Source organism: Castor canadensis, chromosome 3 (assembly GCF_047511655.1).
Source record: "Castor canadensis chromosome 3, mCasCan1.hap1v2, whole genome shotgun sequence".
In the NCBI taxonomy this organism is placed as follows: Eukaryota; Metazoa; Chordata; class Mammalia; order Rodentia; family Castoridae; genus Castor; species Castor canadensis.
Genome location: NC_133388.1, coordinates 187,682,467 through 187,705,387, shown reverse-complemented (window position 1 = coordinate 187,705,387; position 22,921 = coordinate 187,682,467). Strand labels below are relative to the sequence as shown.

At 44.3% G+C, this 22,921-nt stretch overlaps 1 protein-coding gene across 5 annotated transcripts in view; it reads left to right on the top strand.

The window, feature by feature from the left end:
- Nucleotides 1-22,921, top strand: part of Asap1 (ArfGAP with SH3 domain, ankyrin repeat and PH domain 1) — a 325,249-nt gene that overhangs the window by 50,781 nt on the left and 251,547 nt on the right. For 4 of the 5 annotated variants that reach the window (XM_074069229.1, XM_074069232.1, XM_074069228.1 and 1 more), the window contains one exon: nucleotides 19,926-20,052. The exons of the other annotated variant lie outside the window; for it this stretch is intronic. In XM_074069229.1, the coding sequence (XP_073925330.1) occupies nucleotides 19,927-20,052 (126 nt within the window). In that variant the 5' untranslated portion in view covers nucleotide 19,926. The remainder of the gene's footprint in view (nucleotides 1-19,925; nucleotides 20,053-22,921) is intronic. 5 annotated transcript variants of the gene reach the window in all.

Genomic DNA, 22,921 nt, shown 5'->3' with positions numbered 1-22,921 from the left:
AGAAGAGTGCTGTCCTCTTGGGTTCACCTGCCCATGGGTCCAGGGAGTGTCTCGCAGCAGAAGCGGTTCAGGCAATGCCCCATATACAGTGAAGTTGAGTGTTAAGGTGCTGTGTCTTTTATCTGACACCTCTTCTGACCAAGCAATTCTGCAACATTCTAAAACCAATTGGGTGCCCAGTGATTCACTTTAATTCTGATACTAACTCCTAACTAGCTCAGAGATGATAGTTACAAGACCAAGGGACTACCTGAACTTCTAATCAACTAGTTACAAATTCAGGGGTTCCCACAGTTTTCTTCTCAGGGTCATTGATTTGCTAGAACAACTCCCAGAATTCAAGAAAGCTCTTTGCTTACCGTTACTGGTTTCTTAGAAAGGGTCTGACTCAGAAACAGTCCAGTGGAAGAGATGTATAGGGCGAAGTATAGGGGATGCCAGATGTGCTGGCTACAGGTACCCTAGGCAGACTGTTTTCCTAGCCATCACTGTGCTCACCAACCTGGAAGCTCCCTCCTCCCCAGTGGTTCAGGAACTTATGACATTACCTTGTGTAGGCATGATGGATTAAGTTGGCCACTGGTGATGGAAGTCTATCTACAGCCCCTGTCCCTTCCTGAGACTCCAGAGATCACCCTGAAACTGTTTGGCTTCCCAAGGAGTCCTCTCATCAATATACAAAAGACACTGATCACCCAAGATATGGCCAGAGTTTTAGAAGTTCTGTGCTAGGAATCAGGAACAAAGGCCAAATGTGTTTTTTATTATATCACAATAATAGTAACTTATTAGTGAGATCAAATGAACAAACACATGGACCCGTGACTGGTGAGTTGCCTGGATTATGGTGTTTTATATATTGACATGTTTGTTGGAAGGAAGGAGGGAGGCATGGAGGTGACCGATCTTGCTGTGTAGGACTGCTGGTGTGTATCCATTCCTTCAATAAACATGTGTAAAGCATCTCCTCTGTGTCATGTTGTGCCCTGGTCAAAGGTCAACATCACAGACAGACTGAACCTTTTCAGTATCAAGCATTCATCCTCTGCCAGTTTAGAAGCTGTCCATGTTTTTGGAGCAAAGACCCAATGGTTTACCACAACATCCAAGGACTGCTTTGGCTGTCCCCACCTATCTCTCTGGCCTCAGTGCTCTTCCCTCTTCCTTCAAGTCCTCTGCTGACATTGCACCAAGCTGTTGTGCCACCCTGCATCCCATGTGTGTTCAAGGCCCTGTGCACTTAGACCTGCTGTGCCCTATGGGGCTTCCTTGGCCATCCATCCTGCTAGCTGACTTCTTCAAAAGGCAGCCCAGCATCATCTGAGTGGTGCAGTCATTCCCCTTTTCCTTTAGTACTGCTCTGTTCCTTCTTCTGTGTCTCCTATATCTAATTTTCCCTGCACTTTAGTCATTTAGCTGGTCCCTATTGGACACATACTCTGTGGAAGGAACCGCACAGTTAACTCTTAAGAATTCTTGCTTGCTAATCTTTTGCTCAAATGACTTCTTTGGCTTTTGTGGTAATTCTTAGAAACACATTACTGTAAAGGCTGAAATTAGCCTTTTGAGCAGAGAACTTTTGTGATCAAGTAACCGTTTTGCTATGGTCTGCATGTTTGTGTCCCCCTAAAGTCTTATATGGAAACCCTTAATCCTAATCCCAATGTAGTGGTGTTAAGAGATGGGGCTTTGGGAAGGTGGTCACATGTAGGCTTTCCCTCTTGAGAGGGAAAGGATTAGTGCCTTTATAACCACCCCCAACAAAGTCCCCTCGCCTCTTCCACCATGTAAGGCTGCAGCAAGGAGGCACTGTCTATAAGAACAAGCCCTTCAATAGACATTGAATCTGCCAGTGCCTTGATCTTGGACTTTTTAGCCTCTAGAACTGGAAAGAATAAATATTTGTTATTTATAAGGCCCCCCCACAAAGAGTTCCTACTAGCAGCTATCGGCACTGATGAAGTGCCTGACCCGTGTTAAGTACCCTACTTGTATTATCTTACTTCATTCCATCACATCCTATAAAATAGGCACTAGTATCACTCCATTTCTCAGAGGAGCAAACTGAGGATTAAAGAGATTAATAGAGATAGTAAGTAGGAAGCACAGCCCAAGCAGTCAAGACTCCTGTGCTCTTGTAGCTTGCTGGGAAACAATATTGTCTTTTACTGTTCTGCATTGTACTATTGTCTATTTACATGGCTGCCTCCCTGTGTCAGTCAGGGTCCCAGCAGGAAACAGATGGCACACCCAAAATAGGATAAACTGAGGAGAACTAGAGAGAGGAGAAGAGGGGAAGGAGACAGGGAAACTGTAAGGGATGGTGGGGCACCCCCTTCCTTCCAAAGGGAGGGGGGAGGGGACATCTCTGGGAAGCTGGAGGCTGCATGGGGAGGATCTTAGAGAGCATGACAGGACTGGAGTCTGGAGAGGAGGGGAGCACTCCCTTCCCAAATGTTCTTCCTCAAGTCGATGGTAGCACATCCCATACTGAACCCAAACAGAAGCTGAAGAGCCAAGAGGCTTCAGCCTCCCAGAATGTGCTTCTGGGAGCCCGTTTGCTGGCCTGAAGGACTGGAAAGAGAACTGAATTCCAGATTGGTGATAATTCCTTTTTAAAAAGATACATGTGTGCTTTGTGAATGTGCATTTGTGTCTCTGCTGTGGCAGGACTGGGGGTAGATCATGTCCCCTTCAGACGGAGAGGAAGTGTGTGTTTTCTCACATGGTTGTTTCACAGGCGTGTCAGCAAAGCAAGCTGGGGACGAATCATGTAGAAAACCTGTTGTGTGTTGGAAATCATGCAAGCCTACTCACTAGGACACGGGCAAAATATTTAATCTTTCTGTGCCTCGATTTCCTCATCTTTGAACTGGCTATCTTACATCACTCACAGGATTGTGTAAGGATTAAAAGAGTCAAACTGGGGTAAAGCGCCAAGCAATAGTAGGTGGCAGTAAAGGGAGTGCCCTTCCTTTCCCTCTGTTACTGCCAGTGGGAGTCCACTTGCCTATGCTTTTTGTTACACATTCAAAATCCTCCTCAGCGAGACCAGAGGGAGACCAACTGACTTCCTTCCTTCCCTTCCCTTCCCTCCCCTCCCCTTCCCTCCCCTCCCCTTCCCTTCCCTTCCTTCCTTCTTTTTCCCTCCTTCCCTTCCCCTCCCTCCCTTCCTTCCTTCCTTCCTTCCGCCCTCCCTCCCTTTCTGGCTTTGATTACTTTTCTTCTTCCTTCTGTGCTCCCCTGACCCCCAGCCATAGCCAAACCCTCTTGGGGCCTGTCTTCCCAGCCAGTTCTCCAGGGTCCCCTTCTCCATGGTGCCTCCTTTAGTGGCCAATAGAATATTAACCAGGGAGGGTGCATTATGGCCCGAGGACAGTAGGATCCAAGAGTTTCCAGCTCTGAGACTAAACCATGCCTGACACTGGCTGAGGTCCTTTGCACCTATCGATCTCTTAAGTGCTCACTAGGGAAGGTGTCTGACTGAGCAGCCCCTATCTGAGACCCACAATTTGGAGCAGTTAAGAAATAGGGCAGTAAACATGTAGGTGGTATCGGTGGGAGGTAAGGCAGCCAGTAATTAATTTGGTTAGGCCCTGATCCCAAAGCTGACTCTGCCAAGGGACAGGCCACTGAGGGAAGCACATGACTCTTGATAGTGGAAGCCTCTTTCACAATTCATCTTGAAGGCTGGCCTGGGTGCCTTAAACATGGGGACCCTGCACAGTTACACCATACCCTTAAATGATAAATCATTTTAGCTCTGTCATAATCTGTGCATGAAAAGAAGCCAAGATACTTTCAGCTCCTGCTGTTTTCTAGGACTAGGAATTTGGGCTCTAGGCACTGTGGTAAGGGTTAGGATTCCGACTCTGGCCAGCCCAACCTTAACATCTGTTCTGCTTCACCGTCATGAACCAAGAGCTGATGAAGCTAAATCACTGAGTGGGGCAAAACCTGCAGTTCATTAAGTTTAACAGGTATAAAAGCTGGTTGACAAGCAATTATGCAAATGATATAGCCCCTCCACCAGAAGCTTAGTCCTAGCTAAGTGCCTTTTTATATTCTGAAGAAGAGACTGTATCACACTGGAACACAATTCCAAAACTTGGCGGTTTTAGGGTTGGTAATGGGAGAATCTGGGTTTAAACACTAGATCATAAAACTTCTGCCTGGATCAGATCCATTGCAAATCCATGGTGAATCAGTGTCTTTTCTACATTGTGGTTGAAGCAGAACTGAATTCTGGGTTCAAATGCAGATGCAAGTGTTTAGTAGTTCCATGAGGGTGGGCAGGCTTTCTAGCATCCATTGACTTGCACTTTCTTCACAGGGTTATGTTGAGGATGAAATGAGATAAATATCTGAAAGCACCAAGTCCCCAATCTGTTATATACGAACTGAATGTGTTAATTTTCTCCCTATCTTAATCTCTTTAGTCTCTTTCTACTTAAGACCAGTTGGTATCAGTCAGCCTTCATTATGAATGTACATGTGTGGGTATCAACCTTGGCATAGGTCTGAAAGATCAAGGGAAAGAGGCACTATAGGATCTCTGAGTATGGGAGCATTTTGTGGCTAGAGCAGTTGGCCCCTTTTTGGAATCAAAGAATGTGAAAGAAGGCCTGGGCCAGATCGTCTCTCTGTGTGATTGTATTTACACTCTACATTATTCTCCAGAGAACAGGGCAGATTACATTACTAAAAGTGTAGTGGGTAATCCCAGCTACTCAGGAAGGGGAGATAGAAGGATCTCCATTCCAGGCCAGCCTAGGCAAAGTTAACTTGAGACCTTATCTGAAAAGCAAACTAAAAAAGCAAAGAACTGGGGGTTTGGCTCAAGTGGTAGCCCTGAGTTTAATCCCTGGTACTATAAAAAACCACCAATAACAACAACAAAAAACCAGTGGTGATCTGTACATGAAATTTAGGTCCACAGAGTCTGGAAAAGCCTAGGTGAAGTACAGCTGAACTACAGCATGATTTTATGGAGTGGTCATTTGGAACTGGACCTTTCACTATAGTACACACACTGTATCATATATACACTAGTGCTATGAATATTATTATCACACATTTGTTAAACATATGCACACAGTCTATTAGGTATATGCCTAGGAGTGAAAGTACTAACTTATATTTTTCTCTTTTTTTTTTTTTTGAGGTACTTGAATTTGAACTCAGAGCCTCATGCTTGCTAGAAAGATGCTTTACTGCTTGAGCCACACCCCCAGTCTCCCCTTTTTGTGGTACTGTCCTCATGTATGCTAGGCAAGTGCTCTATACTTGAGCAATGTCCCCAGCCCTTTTGTTTTTTTTATTTTGCTTTTGAGACAGGGGCACCATTTTTGCCCGGGCTGGCTTCAAACTCGAGATCCTCCTGCCTTCATCCTTGGAGTAGCTGAAATTACAGGTGTATGCTACCATGCTTGGTTCTTCCTGTGATTCTAATTGACATCATCAGAGGAAATAATAATTATAATAATAGTTTCCTTGAAAGAATGAAGATTTATGCCCATAGTACAATCTCAATTCTTTGAACTGCATGAACATTTATGGTGCTGATAATTGTACTCTCACAATTAGCTGACTTACTATTCAATGATAGTCTTTAACATTGCTGTCATTAGCACCAGTTTACAGGCGAGGAATGTATGTCTGAATCAAGTTGAGTCTTTTGTTCAATGTCATGCAACTTGCAAATAGTAGTGTCAGGATTTGATCCCAGATCTTTTGGCCTCTATGTTCTGTGCTCAGCTTGGCTATTGCTGCTTTTTTAAGAGAGTTGCATTTTCTGTAAAGTCTTTGAGCACTAATTAAAAAAATTTTTATATCATCCTTGCTGGTTTGATTGGAAATTCTTCCAAGAGATTTGTATGTAGCAGAGTGCCTGGAATAGTCCATCATGTCTCAGCCCTTTCTTGTTACAAACATTCATCACTTTTGAATATTGCTTACTATTAAGATGGGATCGGATGAGTAGCTTGCTCTGCCCTCACTAGCAGGTACGTGTAGTTAGAATTTCTGTTTGTGGAGAAATGTGTTAGCAAATTTCTAGTTTGTAGTTGGTACTTTTTTCCATTCCTTGTAGCTCCTTCTCACTATTCTGGGCATAACTGCTCTGCTCAGGATGCTGACGGCCAAAAGTCCAGCTCACTAGACTTGTTAGACTTGATGTAAAGTAAGAGAAAATGAGATTCAGGGGAGAGCTGAGGAGTGCGCCTGTGATTAAGTACATGGGCTTTGTAGAAATGAATTTGTTGTCTAGAGAGCTGTGCTGTTTACTTCCTGGTTCTTACACTCTAGAAAAGATGAGATGGAGTGTGTGTGTGTGTGTGTGTGTGTGTGTGTGTTGTATGTGTGTGTATCATGTGCTCTTAGGAAGAGAAAGATTAGGGTGGAAATTCCACCCAAGGTCTAGAGAAAGACTAGTAAGTTCTTATCTGAATTTTCTCTCTCAGACAATGGCCCATAATATCAGATAAAACAGAATTTTTGCCTTGCAAAGAATACTTGAGTTACCTGCTCTAGCTGGTATAAAATATGTGTACAAAATTAGATATATCAAGCTACAGGGAAAAAAAAAACAGCGTGGAAAAATCTTTCCTTCTTACAAACATTTCATTGTCACTGTGTCATTGTGGTTTGAATTCTAAGGAACTCTAGAAGGTACCTTAGAAATTAAAGGAAAGCCATTCTTAACCCAACAACATTTATCAACCTGTTGTTGGATTATAAATAATACACGACTGATAAATATCACACTGATCTAATGTAAATATAAACAAATAACAAAATGGGATTCTGTTTCAGCCATGGAAAGGCTACTACCATTTGTCTTCCTGGCAGGGAAAATAACTGTGGAATTTTATATGGAAAGATTGGGCAGAACATTGATTTTAAAGCAAAGAAGTCTTTAAGCTTAATCATTTTTGTGTTTGGAATCTGCCCTGTCTCCTCTCCTTTGACCAAATTGTGCAAAGGTTGTGTAAATAAATTTGCTTCTTCAGCAATTCACTCTGTGGGAGCCTATTGGCTCCTCTGTGGCTGATTTTCTGAAGCAATTTCTGAGATGAAATTTAAGTGCCTATAAAATGTAATGTCTGGACTTGGTGAATTGAGACCAGTCTTTCCAGTGATTTCATAACTCCACAAAATAGGTGTTGGTGAGTGTCTTCAGAATAATTCAGTAGACTCCCCCAGCCTCTAAGTATAGAATCTAAAATGTAGAGGACAAGTTGGAAAGTGACTGTGGTAGAATAATTTTAATTCGACCACTTCTGAGATAAGCTATTTTCATATATTCTTAGTTGGTTCAGCATTTTCATAAGCCTGTGTATGAGGCAGGATCAGATTCCAACTGCATATAAACAAAAACCTAAAATAACACTAGCAATCACAGTTTTTTTTTCTTCTCAGGCCAGAAAAGTCTGGAGAAAGTGCTAAGCCAGATGCCACCTCCATGGTTATCAAGAACCCAACCTTGTTCTTTCCTTCTAGTTTTACCGTCCTTAGCATATTGCCTCATCTTCCAAAATGTCTACTGGCGTGTCAGCCATCATATCCATATTCCACACAGTAGGATGGAAGAAACGGAAAGGAGAATAGAGGTCCTCCTCCTACCAGGCTAGCTGGGTACTTTTTTTAAAGGCACTTTCCTACAAGTCCCACATAACAGTTCTACTTATGAGTCATTGGCTAGATCTAGCTATACAGCCACATCAGCCATAAGGGAGGCTGGAAGATGGGTCTTCTAGCTGAACCTGTTGCTACCCTGAATGAAACGGAGGCTTTGTTATTGAAAAAAGGGAGACCAGATAGAGGGTATGTAACCAGTAGTCCCTGCCACATCCAGTGGAGTATTATCGGTACAAAGAGTATTTTGTACAGTGGAAGGGGTGTGAACTTTGAAATAGGTAGACTTGTGTTTGATTCATAGCTCACTACTTAGTAATTGTAGGTTAGCACTTAACTTTTCTGAGTTTCAATTTCCTTTCCTGAAGAAAGTAGTAGCTCCTTTGCAGGATTTTTGTGAGGCTTAAACAAAACTCTGCTATATAAATTGCCTTGTATACAATGATATTAAATTATAGCCTTCAGAGTTATTATTAATGGTAACTTGTAGCTTCTGTCTTCATCACCAGAGTGTTTATTTAAGAATTGAGATATAATTTACATAACATAAAAATTTCCCTTTTAAGGTATTCAATTCAGTGGCTTTTAGGGTAGTGACGAGGTTATTTACCTATCACCATAATTCATCCCTAAGCATTTTATCCTTCTTCAAATGAAACCCTGTAACTTCTGATACTCACTTCCTGTTACCCCTTTCTGAATCTGAATGCCTGGCAATTTCTAATCTGCTCTCTGTCTCTAGATTTGCTATTCCAGGATATATAGAGATCTAGATCTATATCTGTATCTGTATATATTCCTACAATATGTAGCTTTTTGGGTCTTTTTGCACTCAGAATAATGTTTCCAATCTTCAACCGCACTGTAGCTTCTGTCAGTATTCTGTCCTTTTTCGGATGATTCCATTATATGGATATGGTACATTTTGACTATCCATCCACCTGTACAAGGACATCTGGGTCATTCTACTTTTTGACTGTTAGAAAGTATACTCCTATGAACATTGTTTTTTATTATTACTGTTGTGCTGGGTGGGGGCACATTGTAGCATTTACAAAGGTTCTTACAATGTATCAAAATATGTCATACTTGAATTCACCCCTTCCACTGCTCTTTCATCCCCCCTTCCCTGATTCCTGGAACAGTTTCAATGCATTTATATACATGTGTATACATTGTTTGCACCTTATTCATCCTCCTATGTTCCACTCCTGCCCCCCAGTACGCCTATAACATTCTTGTATAAGTTTTTGTGGGGTACATGTTCTCATGTCTCTCTGGAGCGTGTCATAGTAGTTTGGGCTGTAGCACTCACCGTAGACTAGGAAGCTGAGGAGCTACACAAATTTATTTCCTTATGGTTCTAGTCCAAGATCGGGGTGCCATCCTGATGGGTTCTGGTGTCCTTCTTCTGGTTCTAGACTTCTGACTTCTCATTGTATCCTCACATGGCTGAACATGTGAGCAGGGGAGTTCTATGTTACAACATCCATTCTCCAGGGCTTAATTGCCTCCAAAGGCGACACTTTCTAACACTGTCACTTTCGGGATTAGGATTTCAATTGTGAATTTAGCGGTGGTGGGACACAAACATTCAGTACATACAGTGTGGAATTGCTGGGTCATATGATAACATTCTGTTTAGCCTTTTGGGGGAATTACACATGCTTTCCAAAGCTGCCGGACCAACCTACATTCTAACAGCAAGGTATGACAGCTCCAGTTTCCACACATCCTCACCAACACTTCTTGTTCTCCATCTTTTTGATTAAAGCTATCCTGCTGGGCTTGAAGAGGTATTTCACCATGGTTTTGATTTGCTTATTATCCATTTATATTATCTTTGGAGTTAAGTCTATTCAACTCCCTTGCCTTTTTTTTTTTAAGACAGGATCTCAATATGTGATCCTTACTAGCATTGAACGTACGATCCTCCTGCCTTAGCCTTTTCCTCAATGCTGGGATTACAGGCGTGAATCATTCCTAGCTCTCTTTGCCTGTTAAAAATTCGTTCTTTGTGCTGTGGGTATGGCTCAAGTGGTAGAGTGCCAGCCTAACAATCCAGGGGCTCTGACTTCAAACCCCGGTATTGCTAAAAAAAAAAGACCTATTTGTCTTTTTATTCTTGGGATGTAAGAGTTTATATATTTTATATACTCTACCCATGTATTGGAGGATATATGATTTACAAATATTTTTCCAGTGTTATATATGTTATCTAATTTATTCATAATAACAATCTTTTGAGGTTGATCTTATTATTCCCATTTTACAGATAAAGAACCAGTGGTTCTAAGGCAGTGAATAACTTAGATAACACATCGACTCACTGTGACAATGGTACTGGATGCCAGAAGACTAGCTGAGACATTTTTAGTTTAAGTGGTAGAAATGTGGCTCAGACTAGCTTGTGCTAAAAAAGTATAGTTGCTTACATAACTGTAAATGCCAAGGGTTGGACTAGCTTCAGTCATGAAGTGGATTCTGTGGACATAGTGGTTCAAGCAATGTCACTGGGACTTCTCCCCACCTCTCCCCATCTCTTGCCATCACGTGGTTATGACCATTCTTAGGCAAGCACTCTCATGTGGTCACCAGCAGCTGAAGGTCTACTAAGTCCTTTGAGCTAGGCCTTGTAGGGAAAAGGCATATGCCTCTTTACCCTGGCATCTGAAACAGTCCTTCATAAAGGATTCTAATTGGACTTGCTTGAGTTAAATGCCAACTGAGTACCAATCAATGCCATGATGGAGTCTGGAATTCTGTGATAAACAGCCTGGGTCCAGCCCCCAGCTGGGAAGGTGGAAACATATGATTGTCTACTTCAGGAGAGTAACATGGAGTCATGGAGAGGTGGTTCCTTAGAATGGGACGTAGGGCAGACAGAAAATGTAGTCAATGCTCTTAATGTTTGTCTGAACCTCTGATAATTTTAAGATGCTAAAATTAGTCGAGGGTAAGTGAAAGTTAATTTCTACGCCCAAATATTGGGGGGAGAGTCAGTTTATTCTCTCTCTCTCTCTCTCTCTCTCTCTGTCTCTCTGTCTCTCTCTCTCTCTCACACACACACACACACAAACACATACATCTCAACCCTAAATGATATTGCAAATACCCTCTAGAGCCAATCAACATTAAATTCTCTGCTGTCCATTAAAGCATAGTAATTTATAAATTAGTGTGTGTAATATTTCTAAGCCTTTAAGGCCAGAGTAAAAAGACTAATTAAAAAACAAAACAAAACAAAACAAAACAGAACAGAAGCTAGATGCATCTGTCAGAAGTTTGCTAGCAATTGGAGAGTTTTTTGTTTTTTTTTTAAATTAGAGCCCCTAGTGTGAGTTGGAATGTTTCACATTTGAGAAAGATGTTAACCAATAGCATATGCTAAGAAGAAAATTCTGCAGTGGGTAGGCAATTTTCCCTTTTCGAATGAAGCAATGCCCTACATTTGAAATAACTATGACAAAATGCTGCTATGTACTTACAGGTCATTGCAATGTGGGTTCAAATACATTGCAGGTAAAATCACATTTTTCAAAAACAATGGGATACTGTGAACGATCCATATAGGGTGTCCCTAAGAGGGGCCTGCAGCTCAGAACTCATGACCTTGAGACAGTTTTTGGCTTCTCGGTAGTCCCTGAAGCAGAGCTGGGAGCTTCTTGGGTTTAGGAATGGCTGTCACTGATGTTAAACAAAACAAAACAAACTCATCCAGTGATGGGATGTTATTGCCCTAGGGACTTCAGAAAGCCTCTGTCCCAGGCTGCTGGTTTTCACCACTAGGAAAATGAGGTCAAGGGAGGGAAAATGATTTGGCTGAGAGAAAGGAACCAACCTCCCTGGTATTCGGTGTGGGGTGTATCTCAGTGCCAAAGTCCTAAATAGCTGCCATTTATCAAGTTTTTTCTTCTTGAATAGTATTTCAGCTGATCAGCAGCTTTGAAAAGTGTTCCTAAAAATAGTTCTAACTGGGCTTTGGGCAAATCAGAGAGACAGCAATCCATCAAGTCACCTTTCATGACACTTTTTAAAATGTGCTTTATTTTTTGGTTTGAATACTTTGAACATTTCATCGGTTGTGCTCAAAACTGGTATCGGGTGTCTTTATGCATGTGAGCTCCTTCAGGACAGGGGCTGTGTCATATTTTATTATTTTTTAAATTTTTTTGGAGTCTAACCTACTACCTGTTTAGAATTCAATTAATGCTAATTAGCTGTTAACATAATCAATCATATACTCTACACAGTAGGTACTGTGCATGGAGTATCTCATTTAAAGCTTCCAACACCTTTACAAGAGAGGATTCCATTATCCTTCTTTTCAGAGGTAAAGAAACTGAGATTAAGTGACTTGCTAAGGAATAAACCCCCGTCAAGTGGCAGCTGGGATTGGACCCAGGTGATCTGAATTCAGATCTCACCCTCTGATCTACTGGAAAGGTTATAGAGTTGCTCAATTACTGTGAAACAGAACTGAGTCAGCAGGATTCCAACCTAGTACCACTGCGCCCATTGGAGAATGTCTTCACAGACTCAGGAGGAAACCACCTCATCTCTGATGATGGCAGTCACAAGAGTACAAGGGACTGGCAAGGCAGAAATTTGACCTGCGCTTTACACACGCGAGAGGGCTGCCCCAGGATGGAGTCAGGGGTCGTTTGCTTATGGTAACACCACAATTGACTCCCAGTGCCAAGGTCACAAAATGTCTATTCTTTTATACAGAAGCTCTTAAGGAAGGGTGGAGGATGGTATGGGAGGACTTAGAATTTATTGGTCTTAGAGAGTAGTAAAGAAAAGTGGGAGGAGGGGAAGACGGATAGAGAATGAAAATAGATGGGGAGTACTACAGGATGCACTCTTCTTGCTCACTAGTGAGGGTATCAGTTTAGTGATGGTGTGTCAAATTTTATATAGTTCCAGTTTTTAAATAGTAGACACATACATATAGGCATTCCTTGATACTTTGAAGCAAAGGGTGACATAAAGACAGGGTCTTACTCCCACCCTGGAAATGTAGCAGAGAAAGGTGGAGAATAGGAGATCTTGGGAACTAAAACATCTGGCCTTGGTTCCCACATACCTGCCAGGAAATGCTGGGTAAGTCACCCGATTGCTGGGGAATCTGTTGCCCCATCTGAAAAGTGAAAGGCTTGGAGAGCACATTATCCTCAATATTTTCTCTGGCTCCTGTTGTTTATGATGATATAGGATCATGGAAGCAACTCTAAACATCAGGATCCTTCTCTCCAGGTCTCCTGTCCCAACTCTTCTCACATCCTCTCCCAGTAAATTTTTTTTAATTCATTCATTCATTCATTCCTTCATCTAGTCAATAAATACCTCTTAAATAGCTGAGGCTCTGAGGCTGTAACAGGAATAGAAAGAAGAGTGACTAGAATACATAAATATTTGGAAAACAGTGTCTTGGAAAATGGTGGCATGTGAAAAGGCCGTAAAAGAGGTACATTCTCAGTCCCAAGAGAGCACAAAAATGGATACAATCACCAGGTAAATCTAAACCAAAACAAATCCATCAAAGAGATAAGAGTAATTTGGATCTGTGAGTTTTTCTCATTTTTTTTTCAGGGAAGTGTTTCTTTCGCAGAAATAAGATTTAAAATCTCTCACTCCTATAGATTGCAAGTTTTTAGGAATCCTATAAAACAGTACAATTTTTCTTCTCCGGAGGTTGTTTTACTTATGTTAGAAATGATGTAGGTCATAAAAGGGAGCCAGCTCAATTCAAAACACATTTATGGGGGCCCCCGAGGCCTGTACTAGGCAGAGCCTTCTGTGGGGGAATGAAAAGACTGCAGGGTTTAGATTCAGACCAACTGTGAATAGCATTTCTGCACTTATTAACTGTTGACCTTGAGCAGATTGTGGATGTCCTGACTTCTCGAAGCAGAAAACATGCCACCTCACCAGGTTCCTGGGAGAGTGTCAGGAGATGGTGCTTGTCACATGTCAAGCCTGGGGCTCCAGGAGCCTTCTGTCCTTCCTTTAACTCCTGGGAGATGTAGGTGAGGCAGATATGGACAGGAGCAAGTCCCCAAGTGCACTCAGGAATTGGCAATCTGGAACTTGGTAGTGAAGGAAACTCAATAGGAAGACCTGTTCTCAGCCAAGCTCTGACATTAACGGAGGGATTCATCGCTGGGGAAGTTCGCAGCTTGCCATGTGTACCTGAATCTGAAGTCCCTCGGAACCCTGCCAGTATTCCCCAGTTGCTTAGGACAGAGAGAGAAAGGCCAGTACTGGGAACATCCATGCCAAGATTGATACCCAGGGAGTGGGGTGAGGGGAGTGCTTTCCGGACCAGACCAAACAAGCTTGCATTTGACTTGGGCTTATAAAGAATTCCCCAGGGACTGGGGGCATGACTCAAGCAGAGCCAGTTGGCCCTGAGTTCAAATTCTGGTATTGCAAAAAAAAAAAAAATGAATTTCCCAGGAGAGCATGGTGCCTGGAGAGCACCATGGCATGGCTTGATAACCTGGAGTAGGACATCAGACTGTCCTCCCCCATCCTGCTCCAGGACTGGTCAAGGTGACCTCCAAACTTCAGGTTTCCCTGGATATAAGATAGGGATAACACAGTAGGTATATGATTGTCATGAGTGTTAAGTGAGGCAATGCCTGAAATGATGCAGGCTAGGGTAAGGCACACAATAAACATACCCATTGTTAGCTTACATTCTTTTACAGGACAGAACAGAAATGTATTCCTGAGTTCATTCACTTGATATTCATACCATGTGCCTTCTAGGTTACATGCTTTTTTCCTCCTACCTCCATCAGAGGGAACAGTCATAGAATAGAGTGATTTTTGTCTCTAAACAAACCATGTTCTCCTCTTTACTTACTGAGAACACTCTGGTGTTTTTATGTGAAGTATTTAAATTAAATTAAGCACATTTGGGACTAGAATAGGCTTTAAAAAATATTACATGAAATTGCATGAGTGCACTTGGGAAGCACTTGTACAAAGAACATGAAGAAAACACTTTGGCTTATGTAGAGTATGGTAACAGGAACAGCACAACCCAGGGAGTCAAATACAATTCTCCCCCCTCCTGCCCCTAGAGGGCTTTCCTTTCCTCTACTACCTCTTTAAGGTTGTAGCAAACAAATTCATGTTATCAGGTGAAACAGGAAACTTTCTTTGGTTGTCTGGGTTGGGAAGCATTGTATCGATAAAGTGGTACTACACCAAGTACAATTAAGAGACCAATTTTTCAGTGGAAAAAACACTGGATTTAGATTTTGACAGGCTAATGGATGCAACTTGCAGTGAGATTTCATTTTGTTCATTTGGCATTGTTAAATGTTTGCATCTCAGGACTGTTAAGAGAATGCCTTCAGATATTGCATGTATACCACCAGTGTGGTGCCTGTTCCAGACTAAGAGCTCAAAAGGCAATATCCTGTATGTACTCCAGCAGCCTCGGGCTACTCTCTGGTAAATTTGGGATAATTACACGAACTTTATAAAGTTATTACGAGGTTTAAGACGGAGTGTGTGTTCAAATTTCTGTATTTAGCAGTGTGGTACATAACAGGTCTTGGTATTTTGTTTTTGCAGGAATATCCAAATTTATATCTGCAAAGGTATTGTCTACTTAGAGTGGGTCTTGGACCCTGCAAAACACTTCATATGCCTTAACCCATTGAATCTTCACAATACTGAGAAATAGTAGCTGTGATAACTGCCCCCCTTTTAGGGGCGTGAAAACTGAGACTCAGAGAAGCAAATGACTTTAACAATTATTTAACAAGCTGCTGCGTGGCAGAAATGTGAGCTGGGTCATTCTCATTTGAAAATCAGCCCATAATGCATGCTCCTGTGCCCTGTTCTATCCTCCAGAAGTTGCCTGGCACAGAATAACTTTTTTTTTTTTTTAAATGGGGCTTTTATTTTATAATCTCAACTGACTTCTGATCCTGATTGGCATTCATTCCTATTTGACTCTAAACACTGCTTATTTACTTCCAAAATCCCAAACCATCACTGATGGATCTGACCTCACAAAGGATGCTTAAGAGAATGAGCAAGGTCTCCAAAGGCTATTATTGATTTCCTCATCCAAGATCCCAGGCCCTGGGATTGCTCTACTGTGCAGGCTTCCCCTCCCCTTCTTCTTCCTTCCTCCAGGTGACTAATTTAGAGATATCTGAGTTATGGAATGAAAGGAGATGTATTTATAGTTATACTTCATACAAGAAAAGAGTTTAGGGGGAATTCACATTGGCTGATTATTCACTATGCGTCAATGTCTTTATCTACATCATCTTGTTTCATTTCACAGAACAATCTGAAACACAGTTTTTATTATTACCCGTTACCCTAATTTTGCAGATGAGAAAATAAGGCTAGTAAGTGACATAGATTCAAACTCAGGTTCATGTAACATGAAGCATTTTCTTTCCCGTTTACCTCATTGCTGGGTCCTAAGAGAACACTTGGTGAGCACTGTCACTGCCTAACACCGTGGCTCAGAGCATCAACAGCTCCTCTTGGTTTCTTGGGCCCAGAGAGCATCTGTGGCTCGATACCCCCACTTTACCACCCCTGGTTCACTGTTAAGCATCTTGCAAATGTTGATGGGAGGGTGAGGCCTATAACTGGAAATGGGACCCAGAGCCAACTCCCCCATGACAGGGAGTCAGTAGTGCCACTGCTGTCCAGAATAAGCCACTATTCTTGTTTACTCTGTTCAAAGAGCAAAGTGCATCCTTCCAGGACCACTGTCTTGTCCCCGTGAACAACGCTCAGCATGACTACGGTGCTGTACAGTCTTCGAGGGGGATTTTAGTGATGACAACAAAGGGGATGCTTGCTTTATATAAAGCCTGGTGCACACAAGCCTAAGAATGTGTGCATGTGTGTTTTCCCCAGTTTTGGAAAGGATGGTGTATATTTTTGGGCAGCTCCACGCAAAGAAATCCAGCATTTTAAGTTTTGCCTACGTCAGACTCTATTTGCTTCTAGATATCCAGGAATGGTTTTTCAGCGTCTTGGAGAAAATGAGAGGTACAGATGGTTTGCACTGGGGTGTGGTTTCAAATTTACAGAGGATTATGGCCATGGACCCCAGAAATGATGGGTTGAGGTGTGAACTTTTGAAATTCTAATTGCAGACTAGTCTGAGGAGGGATATACTTACCAGAGCACAATATCTCATTGTTTGAATATCCTTTCTTGGCCAGAGGAGGTGGGGGAGGAGAGATACATAACATAATCTTCCAGCGAAACTGAAACAGCAATTGATGGCAGCAGCTTGGGCTCTCTGGTGAATTCAGTCAAGAAAGGAATCCCTGGCTGTTTACCTTCTCAGTTAGCTTAGCTTGTTGTAATAATCTTTATCCCTTGCATCCACCTGCAAAGCTGTGGCTGGAGGGTTCTGTGGGGTCATTTTGCCACACCCCTGTATTTTACAAGTGACAGGCACCCATACCCAAAGTGACAGAATCTGTTATTAGGAGAGAAAGCTCTGGAATCTCCTGGAATCAAGGCAGTTCTTCACCAACTCTAGGCTTCTTGTACCACTTCATACTTACTGTTTACTGTATGCCAGATATAGAGAATGGAAGGAGCCCAGCGGAGGGGGCAGGTACTAGATGACAACTTGGAATACAGAGAAGAATAGAACAAAGGCAAAATCGAAGTCTGAAATTATTTCCAGCCAAGAGGAAGGCAGGCCTTTTCATAGTGATGTCCGAGTGCCCAGTGTCATGATCTCAGCGCTCAGTGGGAGAGCATGAGATTACTGAGGCTCAGAGAGCTTAATTAGTCCAAGCCAGTAGGGGCCATATTTGCTGCGAGTTACAGAACTTTCCAGATGCAGTGGAAAAAGACATAGGAATTCCTCCTGGGTGGCTCATACTTCAAGAGCTATGTTTTGCAAGGATAGCACACAAGCAGGTGACCTCCAGGTTTGGATTTTTAGCTTTCTGCTATCGTCACCTGCTTGTCCTACCTGACACTCAGTGTCCCAAATCAAGCTATTAAAGTATTCATGAGAAAAAAAACCTGTTTATTGGGTGCCCCTTTATTTATTTACTATTTTTGTTTTAAAGAATGCCTCTTAGCTGGGCACTAGTGGCTCATGCCTGTAATCCTAGCTACTCAGGAGACAGAGATCAGCAGAGACCAGGAGGATTGCAGCTCAAAGCCAGCCCAGTTCTCAAGACCCTATCTGGAAAAACCTTTCACAAAAATAGGGCTGGTGGAGTAGCTTAAGGGGAAGGCCCTGAGTTCAGGCCCCAGTACTGCCTCTTAAAGTGGGTTTCTCAACACTTCACTTTGCCAGGGAAGAGTGCTTGTGTGCATTCCCTTAAAATGTTCTTCCTTTAGTTGGTCAAAATACTTTCCTACCTGAAGCAAGTCCCTTGGAGGACACTGATGAGCATCTTGCTGGAGGCACAGTTCAGGTTCAGCTGGGCCACTCCAGGGAGATAAGCATCTCCCACTGTAATCATGGCTTTCTGTGTACACAGCATGTCTTCATCCATTAGTCTGTAACCATAACAGCCTCCTGATTTGGAGCCCTTACCTTTCACCCTCATGGGAGATCACTAAGGGACCAAGATCCCGGAGACAACACTCCATTTGTGTGGTTCAGTCTCCTCATTCTTAGAAAAGAAAGGCTCCCCTTCCAGGGGCCTTCTCTAGGCATTCTTTTTTACTCTAACAACTCCATCACCTGCTTCTATTTGTTAGTTGTCTGTTTCTCTACTAGAAAATAAGCTCTATTAGAGCAGGGGCATGTAAGAATCTCGGCCATATAGGAGGCTTCTGGTAAACTTTAGTTGGCAGTTAAAAATTTTGACCAGTAATGGTGTGCCTCTTCATGCCAGCCTCAGTATAAGACAAGATCCCTGTCTTGAGGCCCTCAGCTGTAGGCAAGGATAAGGACCAGAGAACACAGATTGGCAGGAGTTTAGTCCTGGGGAGGCCACAAGAGCCAGCCTTGCCATCAAAGGTGCTCACTGAGGAGACTGGCTCCAAGGTGGCCACCAAAGGTGCGCATTGAGAAGACTGGCTCCAAGGTGGCTCTCTAGGGCTCTTGTAGGATCCAAGTACGGGAGCCAATCCTGAGGAGCTAAAACGGGGACTAGCTTTCTTTCTTTCTTTCTTTTTTTTTAATCCACTTCACCCATAATCAATGGCGAGAAATTAGATTGTCTGGACTAAGTACAGTACACTAGTTTAAAAAAAACAGCCATCTGCTGAAGCCGAAGAGCGAGCTATCCCTTGGTACCTCTCTACCATCGATTTTTCTTCCGCTTAGCACTAAACACCATTTGCTCCTGGGCCATACCTTTGCATTCCCTGGCCCTTCTCTTTCCTCCGGGTTAAGAAAAAAATTGCAAATGAAAAGATCAGGAAATTGTAAAAACATTTAAAAAAAAAAAGCCAACACTTTTCGTTTGTCTTCTCTCAGCATTTCAGCGACCTAAGTAAGCAACTGCACAAAACTAGCTTTCCGAGGGCGGGGAGCGGGCAGCTGCCAGCCGGGCCCCAGGCCGCGCTGCGCCTGCATCCTCGCCTCTCCCGGCCCCGCTTCCTGCACCCACATGGGACTAAAAAAGAACAGGCACAACTTTTTTTTTTTTTTTTTTTTTGATCCTTCTCTTGCAAAACGCTCGCGTAACCAGCTCGCTGAAGTAACCGCTCCGGGGGCGGCCCGGGGGATGCGGTTCCGGGGCCCCTTGGCGCCCGCATCACTGCAAGGCGAGGGCGGTGCGCGGGCCGGGCCAGGCCGGGGGCGGCGCGGGCGGAGGGCGGGGCGGGGGGGGGGGCGCGGCGCGTGCGCAGAGCACTTCCTTGTTTGTCCCCGTGACTGGCGCGGGAGCACCACCCGCCCGCCCGCCAGTCCTCCCGCCGCGGGAGAGTGCGCTCAGTCCGCCGGGCCTCGCTGCCGCCTGTCACAGCGCCTGGGGAGCCGCGCCACCGCTGCGGCCGCCTCGCCTTCCCGACCCCGCGCCGCCGGCGCCGCGTCCCCTCCCCCGCCGCCAGAGGCGCAGACCCCGCCGGCATGAGCAGAGGGAGGCGGGTCCCCAGGAGCCCCCTGCCTCGCGCGCGGCTCGGAGTTTGAAGGGCCCCATCGCCCTCGCCCGCCCGCCCGCCGTCCTCCCGCGTCGCCGCGTCGCGAGCAGCGCCAAGCCGGCTGCGGGCTGTGCGCGGGGCGTTCATGAGCCGCCGGGCGGCCCGCGGCCCCGGGAGCCTGCGCCGTGACTCAACCCCCGCCCCTGCTTGTGTCTCGTCCCCCACGGCAGGATGCCGGACCAGATCTCCGTCTCCGAGTTCATCGCCGAGACCACCGAGGACTACAACTCGCCCACCACGTCCAGCTTCACCACGCGGCTGCACAACTGCAGGAACACCGTCACGCTGCTGGAGGAGGTAGGACGGGGCCGGGACCCCCGCCGGGCCGCGGGCGCGCGCAGCCGCCGCCTCGCGCTTGGGGGGCTTGCTTTCTGCGCTGGGGAGGAAGGGGATGTCGCGGTGGAGCGGGGGGGGCTGGGGTTGGGCGCGGTGGTGGTGGGGGCGGTGGGAGGCTGTGGGAGCCACACCTCCTCCGAGGCCCCCTGGCTCCCAGGTGAATAGGGGACTTCAGATCTGCAGCTCGCGTCCCCATTTGCCCGCCCTTCCCGGGGTCCCGCGGGTTTAAAGGCCCTGGGACTGGAGGTTGGGGAGGGACTGAGCGAGCTCTGGACACTGTTAGGGCGCAGAAGAGAGAAGTCTCTCTCTATCTTGCACCTTGCCAGAGTGCCAGGCAGTCAGCTCGGCGCTTCCACATCATCGTGACCGTCTCCTAACTCGAGAAGTAGGTGGCGTCAGGGCAGCAAGGCGAGGCAGTATGGCCAAGGTCACAAGCAAGGGACTGGGAGATGGGCAGGGAATGCACTTTTGCGCAGCTCGGCTCCGCCAGGCAAGCTTTGCTGCAGAGATAAGAGCGAAGTGGAAAATCCCAAAAGAATGAAGAGGGAACTCGGGCTGGGACTGTGTCCACCCTAGGACTCCTCCCCGCTAGTCCCTGGTGCCTAAAGTGCCCAAAGCCCAGGTGGATTTGTGCAAACAGGTCCACACCTGACTCTCTTCGTACCGGTGGGTTTGGTAGGGCTCAGGTTGCTGGGCAAGCCAGGGTTGGCAGGGAGATACGAGGCCCATGCAGCCTGCAGTACTGATCCTACTGGAAGAGTAGGGACCCGAGGCTGTGGAAAGAATAGCAAAGCGTTGGGTGTATCCAGGAGCAGGATCAAGGGCAAAGCGATTTCCTTTAAAATTTTAAGTGAGTTACTGAAAAGGTGGAATGAGTCAGAAGGAACCTGCAAACTCAGGAGTCTCGGTGAAAATAGAGCATTCTTCTGGAACTGGGCACCATCCTCAGCATCCTACATCACTCTTCTACAAACAAACCAAGCCTACTTCAGCATCCCTGGGGAGATTATGTGGTTGGCTTGTTTGAGGTTTGGAGAGCTCTTTCTGATTTAAGGCCACCATGGCTGGCCTGCTGTTGGGTTGGGAAGCTTGAGTTTCCTTTGCTACTCACTTATGCTTTCATTAACGTATGAAGAAGCAGTATTTGAAAGCTCCAGGTCCTGAGTTGTAGGAGGGGAGAGGCTTCTGTTCTGCCGGGTCCAGGCCTTGCCTGCCTGCCTGCCTGCCCGATGCTGTGAATTAGTTGGAATGTTGCATTCCAGTTGGGGATGCTTCTAGAGTTCTCTCTGGAGTCATTGTAGGGTGCTTGAAATAAACTTTGAAGTGGACAGAGAAATACCCCCAACTAGGTTTCTTTGAAAGCTAGAGGTAAATGGATTGATTGGTTAAAAAATCTTTGTGAACTGTTAGTCTGTTGTGCTAGCCTCACAGGACCTGGGATTAAACAGAGTTGCAGCCATTTGGCCTCAAGATGAGTCCTTCACATAATTGTAGTGAATTGGAACATGCTGGAATAGGAGTATTCTGCATCCATTTTCTGGACTGGTGCCTCTAAAGGATGTGACATTGATTAGACTGTGGGGGTTATTTTCTTTCTAGATAAGTTCTTCAGTGCCTGCTAATAGAGCTGTCAGTTACTTTAACTTTCATTTTCTGTACATTCAGATAGTGTTACTGTGGTCTGTTTGTGCAGCAGGTGATAAGGGTGTTTGGTGCTGTTTGTGGGGGTATTTGTGCATATTGCAGCAGTACCTCAGGATAGGGTTAACATGTTACAAGCAGCTGCTTTGATCTTAGTCTAAGGTAAGTAAATTTAAGTGCAAATGCAACAGATTTTTTTTTTCTTCTGGTGAGGAATACTATGTTGCAAAGGGTTAGGTATAAAAACAGATCCAACCAGAATGCAAGTGCAGTCCACCTGTGCCCTTGAAAAGAATTGGAACCAGGCTAGAAGTTCAAAAGTGTCATGTTAAAGTACCTTTGATGATACTGGCATTCTCAGAAATATAACAGTAAATGTTTCATTCAGGCTGACACAATAATTTTGTAATCCTTTTTCTGAACCTGAGTACTGTACTGATTACAAAGTCATTGTCTCCTGTATGCATCTTTTAACTCTTGGTCATATTCCATGAGATTGGATTGTTTGAGTGGTAACCTTTTGCATAAATATGGAAGGTATGCTTTAGTTTCTACTGATAGATATCCAGCACAGTTGAACTTTTACTTTTCCTTCCAAACTTAGATATATGGAGAAGGTACATTATAAATATCTTAAGTAGATCACCATCCAGTTCTTTAAAAATATGGGAATTATAAATATTGACAGGTTACTGCCCCCAAAATATAAGGAAAAATTTGGGGACATACCATAAAATCTTGTTGTCATACACTTCACAAGTGAGATATTTGGAAACTTTATGAATGTGGCCTGTGTTGTTTTGTGGTTATTCTTAGGACTAGAACTTTTGGGTACTTGTTTGGTGATGTGGAAACTCTGGAATAGGGATTAATTTGGGCAGCTTGGAATTCTCTCTTTCAAAAAAAAATTTTCTAGTTCTGGTAATTAAGGACTTCCTGTTTATTTGTGATCTTTTCTGCTCTTTAGATAACTAATTAACATATATAGTTAGAACTCAATGAAAAAGACTATTATATCTCCATGCTCCGAACTCCAAATTAACCTCCCTTTTCCCCTTTTGCTGTCTCCTTGGCAAAGAGTATGTTGTGTTGTGATCTGTGATGATCCGCCAGGAAATGAATTTAGTATTTGGTAAGATAAGGCAGAGCGTTTACTTCTGGGCCTTGCCTTTGGGGATTAAAGAGGCTC